This window comes from Mustela nivalis (assembly GCF_964662115.1).
Source record: "Mustela nivalis genome assembly, chromosome: 9".
Classification (NCBI taxonomy): domain Eukaryota; kingdom Metazoa; phylum Chordata; class Mammalia; order Carnivora; family Mustelidae; genus Mustela; species Mustela nivalis.
The window spans coordinates 90,859,593-90,875,730 of record NC_139028.1 but is presented as its reverse complement, the minus strand read 5'-3'; the positions used below and the strand labels follow the sequence as shown (position 1 = coordinate 90,875,730).

Below are 16,138 nucleotides of genomic sequence, written 5' to 3'. Positions count from 1 at the left end.
GGCTCAGTTGTTTAAGTGACTCTTGGTTTCAGCTCAGGTCTGATCTCTCAATCGTAGGATCGAGCCCTGGGTTGGGCTCTGCACTCAGTGCAGAGTCTGCTTTAGCTTCTTTTTCTCTCTCTGTCTGCTCCTCCTCGCTAGCTTGCTCTCAAATTAATTAACTAACTAACTAATAAAATCTTTTTTTTAAAAAAAGGAAGGGAGGTGAATTACCCAATGTCAATCATCTTGTGAAAAATATTCATTTATCTTCTATTATACTGTATAATATTTATAACCAGTAATATTCTAAACAACCTGTGTATTTTACAATGTTAGCTGAAATTTTTCTTGCAGTAGACATTGTGATAATTCTGCCAATATTCAGTCCACCTTATATGATCATTCTGTCTCTAAGGCAGTTAATACAATCTCCATTTTTCATACCAGTGTTTGGTTCAGAAATGAGCCTGTGATCTGGTTCTGGCCAATAAAAAGTGGTTCAAAGAAACATTTTCTTACTCTTCAGAAGGAGTCCCAGGAAGCAACTATTGCTATGTAGTATCTAAATTGGCCCCTTGTTGTAGTCCCAACATTGGAAAAAAGAGGACGGTTCCAAGAATGGAAAGTGGACAAATTAAAATACCCTAGTCTTTGATAATATGTAGTCTTTATTAAATTTCCTGAATCCTAATTGAGTGCCTGAATCAACCAAAACAAGAACCTCCCCAAATTTTTAGTTTTTTTTATTTTAATTTTTTTAAGTTCTTAATTCCAGTATGTTAATATACAGTCTTATATTCGTCTCAGGTATACAATGTAGTGATTCAACAATTCTATACATTACTCAGTGCTCATCATGATAAGTGTACTCTTAATCTCTTTCACCTATTTCACCCATCCCCCTCACCAAACTCTCTTCTGGTAACCATCAGTACCTTGGTTTGTCTCTCTTTCTGTATCTCCCTTGCTATCTCTCTCTCTCTCTCTCTCTTTTTTTTTTTTTTTGTCTTTGCTTGTTTGTTTCTTAAATTCCACATAGGAGTGAGATCATGTGGTATTTGTCTTTCTGTGGCTCATTTTACTTAGCATTGTATTCTCTAGCTCCATCCATGTCATTGCAAGTGGCAAGATTTAATTATTTTTTATAGCTGAATAATATTCCATAGTATGTGGAATATTTGAGATTTTATATACATACACATATGTATATGTGTGTATATATATGCATTTATATATATATCTCACATCTTCTTTATCCATCTATTGATGAACATGGGCTGCTTTCATAGTTTAGCTATTGTAAATACTGCTGCTATAAACACAAGGGGCATATATCCCTTTGAATTCGTGTTTTTCTATTTTGGGGGTAAATACCCAATAGTGTGATTGCTGGATCATACACTTCTTTTTATTTATTTATTTATTTATTTATTTTTTTTTTTTAAGATTTTATTTATTTATTTGACAGAGAGAAATTACAAGTACACTGAGAGGCAGGCAGAGAGAGAGAGAGAAGGAAGCAGGCTCCCTGCTGAGCAGAAAGCCCGATGTGGGACTCGATCCCAGGACCCTGAGATCATGACCTGAGCCGAAGGCAGCGGCTTAACCCACTGAGCCACCCAGGCGCCCCCATACACTTCTTTTTAATTTTTGAGGAAACTCCATACCGTTTTCCACAGTGGCTGTACCATACAGTTTGCATTCTCATCAACAGCACGAGTGCTCTCTTTTGTCCACATCCTCCCCAACATTTGTTGTTTCTTGTGTTTTTGATTTTAGCCATTCTAACAGGTGTGAGGTGATATCTCAGTATAGTTTTAATCGGCCTTTCCCTGATAATGAATCATGTGGAGCATCTTTTCATGTGTCTGTTGGCCATCTGTATGTCATCTTTGGAGAAATGTCTTTCATGTCTTCTGTCCATTTTTTAATTGGATTATTTGTTTTGGAGGTGTTGAGTTTTATAAGTTCTTTATATGTTTTGGATACTAACCCTTTATTGGATTTGTCATTTTCAAACATCTTCTATTCCATACGCTGTCTTTTTAGTTTTGTTGATTGTTTCCTTTGCTGTGCAGAAGCTTTTTATTTTTATGTAGTCCCAATAGTTTATTTTTGCTTTTATTTCCTTTGCCTTGGGGGACACACCTAGAAAAGTATTGCCACAGCTCATGTCAGAGACATTATTGCCTGTGGTTTAGTCTTCTAGGATTTTTATCCATTTTGAGTCTTTTTGTGTATGGTGTAAGAAAGTGGTCCGGTTTTCCCAACACCATTTGTTGAAGAGACTGTCAACAGTTGGATATTCTCTCCTGCTTTGTTAAGATTAATTGACCTTATAGTTGTGGGTTTATTTCTTGTTTGTTTTTTTTTTTTTCATTCTGCTCCACTGATCTGTGTGTATTTATGTGCCAGTACCATACTGTTTTCATTATTACAGCTTTGTAATATAACTTGAAGTCCAGAATTGTGATGTCTCCAACAATTTGCTTTTCTTTTTCCAAGTTGCTTTGGCTCTTCAGAGATTCAGGGTCTTTTGTGGTTCCATGCAGATTTTAGAATTGTTGGTTCTAGTTCTGTGAAAACTGCTGCTGGCATATTGAAAGGGATTGCATTAAATGTGTAGATTGCTTTGGATAGTATAGACAATTTAACAATATTTTTTCTCCCAATCCATGAGCATGGGATGTTTTTCCATTTCTTTTTTCTTCTTCAGTTACTTTCATCAGTGTTTTATAGTTTTCAGAGTACAGGTCTTTCACCTCTTTGTTTAAGTTTGTTCCTGGATTTTTTTTTTTTTTTTGGCATAACAATAAATGGGATTGCTTTTCTTAGGTTCACTTTCTGATGCTTCATTATTAGTGTATAGGAATGCAACAGATTTCTTAAATTGATTTAGTATCCTGTGACCTTCTGAATTTATTTATCAGTTCTAGTGGTTTTTTGGTAATGTCTTTCAGGTTTCTATCTATAGTATTATGTCATCTGCAAATAGTAAAAGTTTTATTTCTTCCTTACCGATTTGGATGCATTTTATTTCTTTTTGTAGTCTGATTGCTGGAGCTAGGTCTTCTAGTACTATGTTGAATAAAAGTGGAGAACCAGGGACACCTGGGTGGCTCAGTGAGTTAAGCCTCTACCTTTGGCTTGGGTTAAGACAACCTGCATTGGGCTCTCTGCTTGGCAGGGAGACTGCTCCCTGCCCCACCCCTACCGCCTCTTTGCCTACTTGTGATCTGTCTGTCAAATAAATAAATAAAATTAAAAAAAAAAAGTGGAGAACCTACCCAACTTTGGACTCCCTGTTATGTGGAAGAATAAATGTCATTATTTGTATGGTCTCTGATACTTGTAATCGCAGCATCCTGTTACTGATACTTGGTGTTTTTAGTTACAGAATAATATTGTGTTTTGTAAACAAAAAAAAAAAAAAAAAAAAGATGTTTAAAGTACAAAATGTGTTCATTTTAGAACATCTGTACGATAGCTTGCTTTTTAAGGGTCTTTTGGTACAGATTCCTTCGGCTCCCTGATTACCTTTATTCTTTCATTCCTCCAAAGTTCTATCCTGTGGTCTCTTTCAGTGAGCTCTCATATCTGCGATTCAGTCATTCACTTCATGCAGATGACTTTATATTTGCAGCCTTACATTTCCCTCTATCTCAGTTCTATATTTTCAGCTGCCTGAAGGTCATCTCCTTTTATGACGTACTGTAATTTCAGGGTCAGCAGGCCACATACTGGATTGATTCTTCATTCTCCATCTCCCTCCTTTCTCCCTCCACATCCCCCCAAATCCATGCAGCTCTCCTTTCAAAGGAAATCCTCTTGCTGACTGTGAAGATGAACCATTGTTGGAACACTGAAACTTCCTTTGAGGGAATTCATCTCATGTAACCTTCTGTAATTCGAAAAAATATGAATGAAGGACTTTTAAAAATATGTAATTTAATATAATTAATATAATTTAATATATTTTTAAAATATAACAACCTATAGCTCAGGCATAATGATTTGTGCTTTTTTGGCTTTCTTAAAAGTCGCAGAACATTGTTCATCACTGTTTCTTGTTGTCTTAATATATTTTCATCTATTTCTTCAGTGAAGCAGACTTCCGATTTCCTTTCCATTGCATGCTTTCTTTTTCACATTTCATAGTGTTTCTTTTCATTTCTTTTAGCTTCACTTAGGCACTCTGGAATAATCTTCTTCCTTCATTCTCTTTGTCTGTTCAATTATATTTTCCTTTAGAATATCTCATATTTGCCATTTTTCATTTCTTAAAATATAGACATTTATCATCTCATGCCTGGATTGATAAAATAGTGCCTTAGCCAGTGTTCTTTTTTTTTTTTTTTTTAAAGATTTTGTTTATTTGTTTGACAGACAGAAATCACAAGTAGGCAGAGGAAGGCAGAGAGAGAGGGAAGCAGGCTCCCCACTGATCAGAGAGCCTGATGCGGGGCTCGATCCCAGGACCTGGCACCATGACCTGAGCTGAAGGCAGAAGCTTTAACCCACTCACTGAGCCACCCAGGTGCCCCTGTCCCATACTTCTTTAATTGACTTTTCATAACTTCTGTGGTCTGGCCCCATTCTATATCTTCAACATCATTTCCTACTACTTCTTAAACATCTTCTGTTCTATATAATGGAAAATTTTTGTTGCAATTGTCATAATTCTTCATTATTCCTTCCTTTTTGCCTTTGCTCTCCTCCATAGCCCCTCCCCACACTTAAAATCCCTTCTTTCAGTTTATTTGTATTGAACAGGATTGAGTCAGGAAATAGATGGCACCTTGGAACGGGTAAAAATGAAAAATTTGATGAAGCAGCTGTCTACAAAGCTATGGGCAGAGTTCAGGGAAACCAGGAGGAGGTCTGAAGCACCACAGGGATAGAAGCAATGGGGGAATGATTATACCACATAAACCTGAGGGGGCAAGGGACAGAAGCAGATAGTGGGAATCTGGAAAGAGGTGTAACCTTTGGTAAAGGTAGAGAGCTATTGTCATTTTGTGGTCATGTGGGGAGGAAACAAGGAAATACCTCAATCTCTCTGTCTTCCCAGCATACTGATTTGCTGGTGCCTTCCAGAGATTGAAGCCAGCCAGGAGTCAGAGGGCAAGAATTGTTTGCTCTATCCACAGATATCAACACACAGGGGGCAAAGCAGTGTGAAGAAAGGGTGGAGAGTGAGTCAGGACAGACAAATGGAGGATATCTGGTATACTACTTCGTCTTCAACACATACCTCTTTTGTTCAGACTTCTTTCATTATTCAGTACTTGCTGATTGTTCTCTTTGTATTGGCCACTAATTTGTCTGCCTGCTTTTCTAAGAGTCAAGTCCTCTCTCCTGACCCATGCCTGGTTACTTTAGCAGTTGTTTATGCAATGCACATACCTGAAAGGGACATGTGAACTAAAACCATTAATCCTTTCTCCTGGATTGTGAACTAGGTATTGAGTTATGGGTGAGTTTTCATGTAGCATCTGAAGCTATAACATGTACAACTCTGGACATATTGGCAGCCCTATTTTCCACTGCTCGCTTTTCAGCTTCCTGAACATTACACTCTTGATTTTCCACCTACCTCAGTTGACTGTACTTCTCAGCCTTCCATAGTAGCTTCTTCTGGAATCCATGCATGTTGGAGTTCTTTAGGACACAGTCATTTGCCATCATCTCTCTTCTAACTAATAACTGAGTGAGTGCCCTTATTTCCATTGTTTTATATACTGTTACATACTACACTATATATATGTATGTCCTGTACACTGATACTTTAAGAAATATGTGTTTACTTTAGAAAAAAAAGAGAAAATTCTAATCAGTACAATGAAGACAATAACAGTTTCTTATAATCTCACCACCCTAATGAATTAAACTTTTTTTCTACAAAAGAGCTGTTTATTGTTATTATTTATTCAGTTCTTATATATAGTCTTTTAAAAACTAAAGTATATTCGTCAGGATTCTTAACTCTAAGATGATTTTTGTCAGCCAAGGAATTTAGATGTTGGTCATCTCAGACTTAGAAAATGGTCAGAAACAAGGGAAGCTTTGGAATATCCAAGACCACACACCATAAACCAACTTCCACACAGACCATTATACATTGTAGGTTGTACTGTCACTGTTGACTATCATGGATGCTGCTTCTGCTTTAGTGGTACCATTGTTGTCCATGGAAATGTGATGTTACTACCATTGTCCCTAAAGCCTATAGCAGAAGGATTTGTAGCAGCTCTTGTTCTTTGTGATATTGCTTCCTGATCCAGTATCCAGGATGGGTACATCTGATTAGCAGAATCTAGCCTCATGCTTAAAAATCTACTATCTGGCATTTCTGGCTCGTCTAGTGGACAGTGGACTCATAATGTAGAATTCCTCCAAAATTTAAAGGGAGGTCAGATACTATGTAGTTAAAAATGTGAAAATTGGGTTCTTGAATATTTAATATAGTCAGTATCCACAGAACAGCAGAATAATAAATTACACACCAATTCGGAAGTTGGTATTTCAGAATTTTAATGTATTTGGATGATAGCTATTAAGCTCAATGGACGTGTAACTTCACAAATGAAGACTTCTTTTGTACCTTCTTCAATTCTAATAATCTGTAATGATGCTAGAGTTATTTTTCTGAATTACAAATCTTATGTCTTTCTCCTACTCAAAATCCTTCAATTATTCCTTATTGCCTATAGGATAAAATTAAAGCTCTTTTTATCTTGGCCTATAAAGCCCTTTCAAATACTTGAATCCTGTCAGATTTCTAGCCATAACCATAAGTACTCTACTCCGCTCCCTCATCCATTACATATTAGCTCCAGCCGTAACCTATTCTGTTTCCCTGAAAAGTGCCATACTGTTTCATGTTTCTGTACGTTTGTGCATGCATAGTCTTTTTGTCTGGAATGGCTACTTTTTTGTCCTCTTTGCAAGTTTATCTTTAAAGGCTCAATTAGATTTAAAGACTTAAAGACTCAAGGCAGAGGCCCCAACCCACTGAGCCACCCAGGCACCCCAATCTTTTTCCTTTTTATGCTTCTATACATTTCTGTAATATAGCCCTCATCACATTAGATTATGATTATTTCTCACATAAATTTTTCTTATTAGGTGCTAGGGAACTTGGAAATCGATAATCTTTTATTTTTTATCTCTGTAGATTTTTTTTGAATAAATAATAAATAAAAATACCCTACTTCTGGTAGGTTAGTTATTTTGGTTAGAATGCTCTTTTTAGGAAAAAAAATCATGCATTCTCTCTTTATAGCATTCCCATCTTGGCTAATTATCTTGTAAGGTAACTAGGGGAAATAGAACTTTATGGATCAGTAGTATTATCTTGATATGTGAAGTACAGTAAATTATAATGATACATTTTAAATGGACTTTAAAATTGTCAAAAAATATCTCATTTTGATAAAATGTTTATACTGAACTTTTTATATTTCTTATGTTAAGGAACTAAAAAAAGTTACGTCAGACTTGATAAAGTCCAAGGTCACATGTCAACATAAGATGGGAGAAGAAAACATCCACTTAACAATTAAAGAACAGAAATTTCAAGAACTTCAGGAGAGATTCAACATGGTATTTAATCAGATATATTCATGTTTGTATAGTGTTTTTGTAAAATGAGAATTTCAGGCTTATAATATTAAAATATTCCTTCTTGGTAAAGTTAACATACATAGTAAAAAAAAAAGATACTGTGAATTATTTTTCATTATTAGGCAATTTTTGCCATTATAAACAAGAATTTAAGACAATAAAATTTGTCTGTAAACCATTGTATTTCCACTCTCATATAAAGTGAGGTAATCTATGGTACAGTGGCATCTCCAGAAAAGCTTTAGAAGATGAGAATTTTGTAATTTTTTTTACATGAATATTTATAAATTTACACAGCAGCCTATGTTGGGCATCTCCTACCCCCTTTATTTCACTAGGAGCCCACTACTTCACCAGCAAACAAATGGTACTCTGGGGTAAGAAGGGGTCATGACTCTCCTAAACGTATGGATCACTGAATTAAATGTAGAATTTGCTGAATTTTATATCATAACTTGAAAATTACTCATTTTTTAAAGGAGTTGGAATTAAATAAGAAGATTAATGAAGAGATCACACATATTCAAGAAGCAAAAAAGGCAAGCAATCATAAGATATTTTGGGAGTCAGTAAATATTTTTTAAAACCGGATATAATATGGGAAATAAGTTAAATAACAAATGGAATCATGTTTAGGTCAATTTCCTGGCACATAGTAAGCACTCAGAGCCTATTTAATGGATGCACATGTACCTTTTTAACCAGGTCTTACATATGCTCCATTAAAATATAAAGCCAAGGAATGAGGAGAGGTTTGTCCAAGGGTACAAACTTCAGGTATGAGATGAATAAGTTCTGGGGGTTTAATGTACAGCATGATGGTTTTAGTTAACAAAATTGTGTTATATATTTGAATGTTAAGAGAGTAGATCATTAAAAAAAAAGAGAAAGTAGATCATAAATGTTCTCACCACACACAAAAAAGGTAATTATGTGAAGTGATAGAGACGTTAATTAATCTTATTAGGGTAATCATTTAGCACTATATGTATCTATCAAATCATGTTGTACAACTTGAGTTTACAGAATGTTATTTGTCAGTTAAGTCTTTTTTTTTTTAATATTTTTTCTATCCATTTGACAGAAATCTCAAGTAGGCAGAGAGAGGGGGAAGCAGACTCCCCGTTGAGCAGAGAGCCCTTGATTCCAGGCCCCTGAGAACATGACCTGAGGCGAAAGCAGAGGCTTAACCCATTGAGTCACCCAGGCACCCCTGTTAATTATGTCTTAATACATTTGGAAAAATATTATATGAAAATATTTGATAAATGAAAAGAGTAATAAATCAGTTTTTTCCTTGATAATTTAGACCATTGGTACCCTAGCAGATAATTATTGAAATGTATGTATGCTTAGAGCATGCATTTATAGGATGTTATACTCTTTGAATCTATTTGATATTTATAATTCCTCTATTTAAAAAACGTCTGTGAAAGAAAAGTTCTCCTGTTTCTTTTTTTGTCCCCTCTGTTTTTCTGTTTTTCCTCCATTTTATTCTGAATATATACTGTGACATCCTAGCTCATTAGCAATACGACGTTTCAGTAATGATAGATTTACTGTTTTTAAGACAAGCCAACAAAAGATTTGGTTTTAAATGCTTCACATTTTCCAGTAGTGTCTCATAATTCATGATCCATTTCAAAAAACTATTAGTTATTTGAAAAACTCTTGGATATAACAATCATATAATGTAATTATTTTATATATTTAGTATAATTTTATATATTTAATAAAATGTGCTACTAGTTTCTTTCACTCTTATTTATTATGCTGTTGACATTAAACTATAAAGGTAAGTTAAGAAATTAGAAAATGTAGTTTAAGAGTGAATTTAGAAACATACATACAGTCTTAAAATTCTTCCAACTGATATACCTTATTTATAATTTTTTAAAGGATATCATCATTTCTTTCCAACATATGCAACAGTTACTTCAGCATAAAACTCAAGTTAGTACTGAACTGGAAGCAAATTTGAAGATGTTAAAAGAAAAGAATCAGGTTGTATATAGAGATATAGAAAACATATTTCCATTTAAGGAGCTTTACCTGTCTAGTTAAATTTATCTGTCCAACTTTATCCAAGATCATTTTGAATTTTAGGGGTAAGATATATCATCAACTTGGTATCAATGTCTTGAGTAATGAACTTTTTTTTTTTTAACATTTAAGTTACTATTTAAATGTTTAATTTTTATCAAGTATCTGACTTTATTATGTAACAGATTGGATGGGATTCTTTTTTTTTTTTTTTTTTTAAAAAGACACATTTATTCAGCGTCATGATCAGACTATTACATTTAGCAATCAACAGCATGGGTGCAAAAAAAAAAAAAAAATCTACATTAAAACCCTTTGTTGGAATGCTTTACACTTTCCACAGAACAGAAACTAAAATAACCTGTTATACAATTAGTCACAAATACAGTCCTCGAGTTTTTTTGCCCATACACATGAGTATTGTCTAAAACATGTCTTCTTTGTAGCAGCTAGGCCCTGCCACCACCATCACAAATCTGTTGTAACCTGTAGCTTCCCTGTCACTTCTCTGGCTCTCCTCTCCTGCTAAGCTTTGTTTCCTGGCAGTAATTAAAACCTTCTGCCACTGCCATAGCTGCTGCTGCTGCTGGAACCACCATAGCCACCTTGGTTTCGTGGTTTGGCGAAGTATTGGCCTCCACCACCATAAGGGCCAGAGCTTCTGCCTCCAAAATTGCCTCCTTTCATGGGTCCAAAATTTGAGGATTGATTGTTGTAATTGCCAAAATCATTATAGCTTCCACCACCTCCAAAGTTGCTTCCATCATTACCAAATCCGTTATAGCCATCCCCACTGCCACCATATCCACCACCACCTCAACTGCCACCAAAGCCACCTCGACCACTGAAGTTTCCTCCGCGACCAAAGTTGTCATTCCCACCAAAACCACCTCCACGACCACCACCAAAGTTTCCAGAACCACTTCGACCTCTTTGGCTGGATGAAGCACTAGCCATCTCTTGCTTAGAGAGCGCTTTCCTTACTTCACAGTTGTGGCCATTCACAGTATGGTATTTTTGAATGACAATCTTGTCTACAGAATCATGGTCATCAAATGTTACAAAAGCAAAACCCCTCTTTTTGCCACTGCCTCGGTCAGTCATGATCTCAATCACTTCGATTTTCCCATACTGTTCGAAATAATCTCTTAGATGATGTTCTTCAGTGTCTTCTTTAATGCCACCAACAAAAATCTTTTTCACAGTTAAGTGGGCACCAGGTCTTTGAGAATCTTCTCTTGAGACAGCCCTCTTTGGTTCCACAACTCTTCCATCCACCTTGTGTGGCCTTGCATTCATGGCTGCATCCACCTCCTCCACAGTGGCATAGGTGACAAACCCAAAGCCTCTGGAGCGCTTGGTGTTCGGATCTCTCATTACCACACAGTCCGTAAGTGTTCCCCATTGCTCAAAATGGCTCCTCAGACTCTCATCGGTTGTTTCAAAGCTCAGACCTCCGATGAAGAGCTTCCGCAGCTGTTCAGGCTCTTTGGGAGACTCTGACTTAGACATGACGGCGGTGGGAGGGGAGACTTTAACGATGCTTACTCGGCGGCGTCCACAGGCAGAAAGGAGTAACCTAACGAACGTATCTCTGGATGGGATTCTTTTACTTTGTCTTAGAATTGTGCCCAAAACCAAAACTGAGAATAGAAGAGAGCAGTTAGTGAACTTCCAGTAACTGAGGGCAGACCCAAAAAAATGATTGAAGGAGGAAGGACGTTATCATCACTGATGTCTTGGGAGTGAGAGTTCAAAAGAGAGGCTTTTCTATTACATCCCTGGTTGGGAAGGATGTTGGGAGTACATTTTCCTTCATAAACTACATGAAGGAGTCTACGTGAAAATCATGTAAAGACTGGAGTACAAAAAGGGGAAAGTGCCATCTTTTTTTGTAGATGGATGCTTGAGATGCTGTAGGTCCATTCTAGTGTTGCTAGAGTAAAATCTGATAAGTTCATGTGGAAGAACTTGGCATATGTTTCTTAAAGTTTGGAATTCCAGCAAGAACATATAGACAAATGCACAGATATGGTCCAGAGATTTTAAGGACAAAAGTTTTTGGAGTGACATGTACCAATGGGGCTTGAAATGTAGTATGCTTGTTCTGATACTATATGGCCCAGGAAAGATGTAGTAGAGAGAACTTTGGTGGCTCCCCATGAAGGAACATGGAACTTAGTGGAAGGACAGAAATTGTCCTGTGTGCCACTGGCCAAGATGGGATGTCCAATGTAAGAGAAGGAGCTGGGAATGTGCTTCACTGGGGTGACTGGTGGAAGATATTTGTGCTCCTTTGAAGGGATTCTTGGTAATGAAGGTGAAGCTGAACATTTCTTACGGTTTCACTTACTTGTGAAGCATAAGGAATAGCATGGAGGACATTAGGAGAAGGAAAGGAAAAGTGAATTGGGGGAAGTTGGAGGGGAAGACAAAGCATGAGAGACTCTGGACTCTGAGAAACAAACTGAGGGTTTTGGAGGGGAGGGGAATGGGAGGATGTGTGAGCCTGAGGGCACATATTGCATGGAACACTGGGTGTGGTGCCTAAACAATGAATCTTGGAACACTGAAAAAATAAAAAAAAAACAAAAACAAAACAAAACAAAAACCTACAGTGGCCTCCCATGTAAAGACCACTGTCAGCGGAGGCCAAGGCCAACTTCCTGGGTGTGTAATTGATGCAGCTGCATAGAGACCCATACTCAGAAGGGTTTTGTGTTTCAGGTTTAACCTTCTAGGCTCACTCTCTTAAAATTTTTATTAATTTTTATATTTGAATTTATGTTTTTCAATTACGTCTGATGGGAAAACGGAGCATGCATTAGGGGCTTGGAGCCTAAGCTTTCTCCTGTTTCCTGCTGACTTTTGGACCAGTTTTTGACTGCTGTCTCTTCCATGCTTTATTATCTTGGGCCCTGCCTGTCCTCATCCTGTCTGCTTCTGCCCCACCACTGTTGTGGTCACATTGGTGGGGAAAGGTCTGTGTTCTACTGTTGTTCCTTACCTTTGGTGGAGGCCTAAATATAACAGTGAGGGTCTGGGTCCATTGTATGTGCCTTGCAGCATCTGGTGTCTCTGGTTGGCAGTGTGTTGGCACATTAGGTAGATGACTTGTCAGGGAGTGAGTCCCTCAGTCCAGATACTGAGGTATATCCCTGCCTGGCAGTTGCGGTTGGTTGGGGGTTACCCATTTATCATGGGACAGAAGGATTGACTTGCCCACCTCCAGCTAGGGCACAGTGTATGGGTCTAGTAGCCTGCAGGAGGTAGAACCCTGTAGCTGGTGGATTTTGCTTGAGCTAAGCTGTGTGGTGAGGTTCTTAAGCATCTGTGAGGATCTGCATTTGCCCTGTGAGTTTCCCCCTGTCCAGGGATCCATGAGGTTAAATAGAAAATTAAAAGTACCATGATAAGTTGACAGGGAGAGAAAGAAAGACCCTGAAGGAAGGAAGAGGTTTTGTACTTTGGTGCCTTTAATATAGTGTGTTTTCACTGCCTTTTTCATTTTGCGTTGGGCCCCACAAATTGTACTGACTTCATCATTGAATGGAACCACACTTAACCTAAACAATGCAAGATTTGTCTCCTCACCATTGATGTTCTTTGACTAATCATGTACAGAGAGCTTTGCCTTCTTCATTTCTCTTTCCTGCCCCCAGTACTGTAAAACTTAGACCTAAGAGAGGGAAGAAGTATGCTGGCGTCAGACTCTTCCTTCCTCTTAAACTCTTCAGTTCCTCCAGTAAGACTAGTAAAAAAAAATTCTCTGAAAGTACAGTTATAAGCAAGTATCTCCCCATCTTTTTTTACCCACCCTATAGATAGATGACTGGAACTTTTAGTATTTTGAATCTTCTCCCAAGAAACACAGAATAAAATTTACCCAAATTCTTTATGAGCAGCAGTTATCAGGATTGTTATATTGTCCATTTAAAGGAGTTGAAACAGATTTTTTTAGGCTGGACAAAATATTAGTGATCAGCCAATCCCATAATTTCATTTCATGGTGAACTAGAGATCCAAAAAGTGTAAGCGATAGAGTTCAAGGTTTCCTAATTAGTGGCAAACCCAAAACTAAATTTTTGAGCTGATTATACTCTAGCACTGTTTCTTCAACACTGCATTGTTAATGTATTCTTCCTAGATCTGTGAGACCTGCCACTTTTGTTAGATCACTTACTCGAAAACCACTTTTTAAATTACCCTTCATGAGCTCTAAATGCCATGTTTATGTGTTGTTGAATTCTGCAGAGCGTGCAGTAGACACAGTCATGTGTTCTTTGAGTTAACAGGGAATATAGCTATGGTTCCAGAGTTTTTACCTCTAAGTGCCAATATCTTAGATAATCCAGATGCCTCTTTAACTAGCACCATTATTATTTGAGCCTCGATAGTACATAGAGAAACTAAATTTCGAATGGAAATTTTAGGCAAAGTAATGTCAAGAACAGGATAGAACTATCAGCTTTTTATTTTGGTAAGTAAGGACATTAAAAATGAGCAACACCATCTGTCATCATTTTTATTTTATAAAAAAGAATATTCTAACCCCACATGTTAAGGATATAATCTCAGAATAGATACAGTCCTTTACAAGAAAAGACCTTTGGTGACTTGTATAGACTTTGTTTGCCGTTAACTAATGACATTTTGTTATGAGTCAGTACTGGTTTACAGACTGGTGTTGGAGAAACACTGATATATAGTATAACAAATATTAATGTTGAACTGTTGCTGAGGATTATGCCGAATAGATATCTCAAGTGTTTTTCTTGAGGAGCATTCTAATTCCACCTATATTAAAAGGGATCATTACTCTTCATAATGGCCTACTTTTTTTCAGTGCTCTGCAATCATGCTGTCATCTGTCTTATTTTTTTGACAGTACAGTTTGAAGAATAGAAACCTGAATTCCCAAGACAGAGAGTATTTTCTACTATGATTTAATTATAGTTTAGTCTAAATGTAAATGTAGTTCTGCTGCTGTAGTCATAGTGTTAACAAGAATAATTTACTTAGTTTGCTCCGATAGTCATAGTATTAACCAGGGTAAATTACTTAGTTTTTGGTATATTAAAACATTAATAGAGGATTTTATTTTGACTTGCTGCAATATCCACTTTTTCAGGATGGTTTTTGGGTTTCTTCATGCAGATACAAATAATTTTCTATGAGAGTCTAAATTCCTTGAGAATATTAATAGTTTCATGCATGTAGCATTAAGAGCCTAAAAGAGTATCTGGCACATAGTCGGAGCTCATTATGTTTTATTAAATTAATGAATGATTAAAAATGAATCCATTCAGACTCTTCCAAAGTTCAGATGTTGCCAGATCTGGGCTTCTGGTTAAACATATTGAATTGAACCCACACCTTATCTTCTGTTTCCTTCTGAAATTGCAATAAAATGACATTAATAAATCCACAGGGACAAGTAAAGAGAAGAAATAATAAAAATTAAGTTTTAGGTACTCCTGGGTGGCTCAGTTGATTAAGGCACTGTCTTCGGCTCAGGTCATGATCCCAGCGTCCTGGGATCGAGTCCCATATCGGGCTCCTTGCTCAGCGGGAGCCTGCCTCTCCATCTGCCTTTGCCTGCCACTCTGTCTGCCTGTGCTCACTCTGATAAATAAATAAAATCTTTTTTAAAAAAATTAAGTTTTAAGTGGGAACCAAATGGAAAATAAGCAGCTCACTTAGCAAATGAAAGTAGAAACCCAGGCCAGAGGTGCGGGAATGCTCAGGAACTGCAAGCGCGGTGTGCCTCAGAAGCTAATGTGCGACTGAAGCCAGGAGCTAGAAGACCTGTGGAAGAAGCGAGAAGCTAGCTTCCCTCAAAGTCTCTTCCCTATCTTGCGTACACGGCACTGCCTGTCTTCTACTTGGCAGGAGATTGGAGATTTATGTTGGAGAGTTGAGGGACAGCTGAGGTGGGGAAATTCAGTAGTGTCATGGAGACGGCTTATACCAGGGGAGCTATTTGTTAGAGCTGTTGTCATTCTGTGAGCTGGTTGTGATTGAAATTGCCCGTGGCTGGAATGTTTCAAATTGGCAAAGTCTATAAAAAGAAAGTTTGGAGCCAGTTTACCAATATATGTTACTGACAGAATTATATTGAAAACAGGGTGGAAGTCTAAGTACTGACATCTGAGACCTCCCGCTCTGTTTCCCGATTTAGAGGACAGCCAGCCTTACTGCTTCCAGACAGGAGAACGAAGATTCCTTTCTTCGGGAACTGACTTGCTCAGGCTGTTCCAGTTAAGTGCACCCAGTGAAACTGCTCAACGAGATCAACCTACAGCAAAGCCCATCATTTGACAAAACTTTTAGCCAGCTTTTTAATACTTATTTTTAACATGAACATGTAGTTAAGGATCACTGGGCTCTTGAACAAAGTCTCTACCAGGAAAATCAGACAAAACTAACAGGATAATGAAAAAAAAATTAGAGAATCTAAGAGAACACACTCCATTAAGAGAAATAT

The 16,138-nt window shown here is 37.2% G+C and overlaps 1 protein-coding gene and 1 pseudogene across 7 annotated transcripts in view; one reads left to right on the top strand and one right to left on the bottom strand.

Annotated features, from left to right (window-relative positions):
• CCDC73 (coiled-coil domain containing 73) overlaps positions 1–16,138 on the top strand; it is a 140,086-nt gene that overhangs the window by 97,846 nt on the left and 26,102 nt on the right. For 5 of the 6 annotated variants that reach the window (XM_082748904.1, XM_082748901.1, XM_082748905.1 and 2 more), the window contains 3 exons: positions 7,459–7,587; positions 8,088–8,147; positions 9,508–9,612. In XM_082748904.1, the coding sequence (XP_082605030.1) occupies positions 7,459–7,587; positions 8,088–8,147; positions 9,508–9,612 (294 nt within the window). The remainder of the gene's footprint in view (positions 1–7,458; positions 7,588–8,087; positions 8,148–9,507; positions 9,613–16,138) is intronic. The other variant, XM_082748903.1, reaches the window with a different exon arrangement.
• LOC309840879 (heterogeneous nuclear ribonucleoprotein A1 pseudogene) lies at positions 10,137–11,240 on the bottom strand (annotated as a pseudogene). Its single transcript has one exon. The product of its transcript is annotated as a heterogeneous nuclear ribonucleoprotein A1 pseudogene (transcript).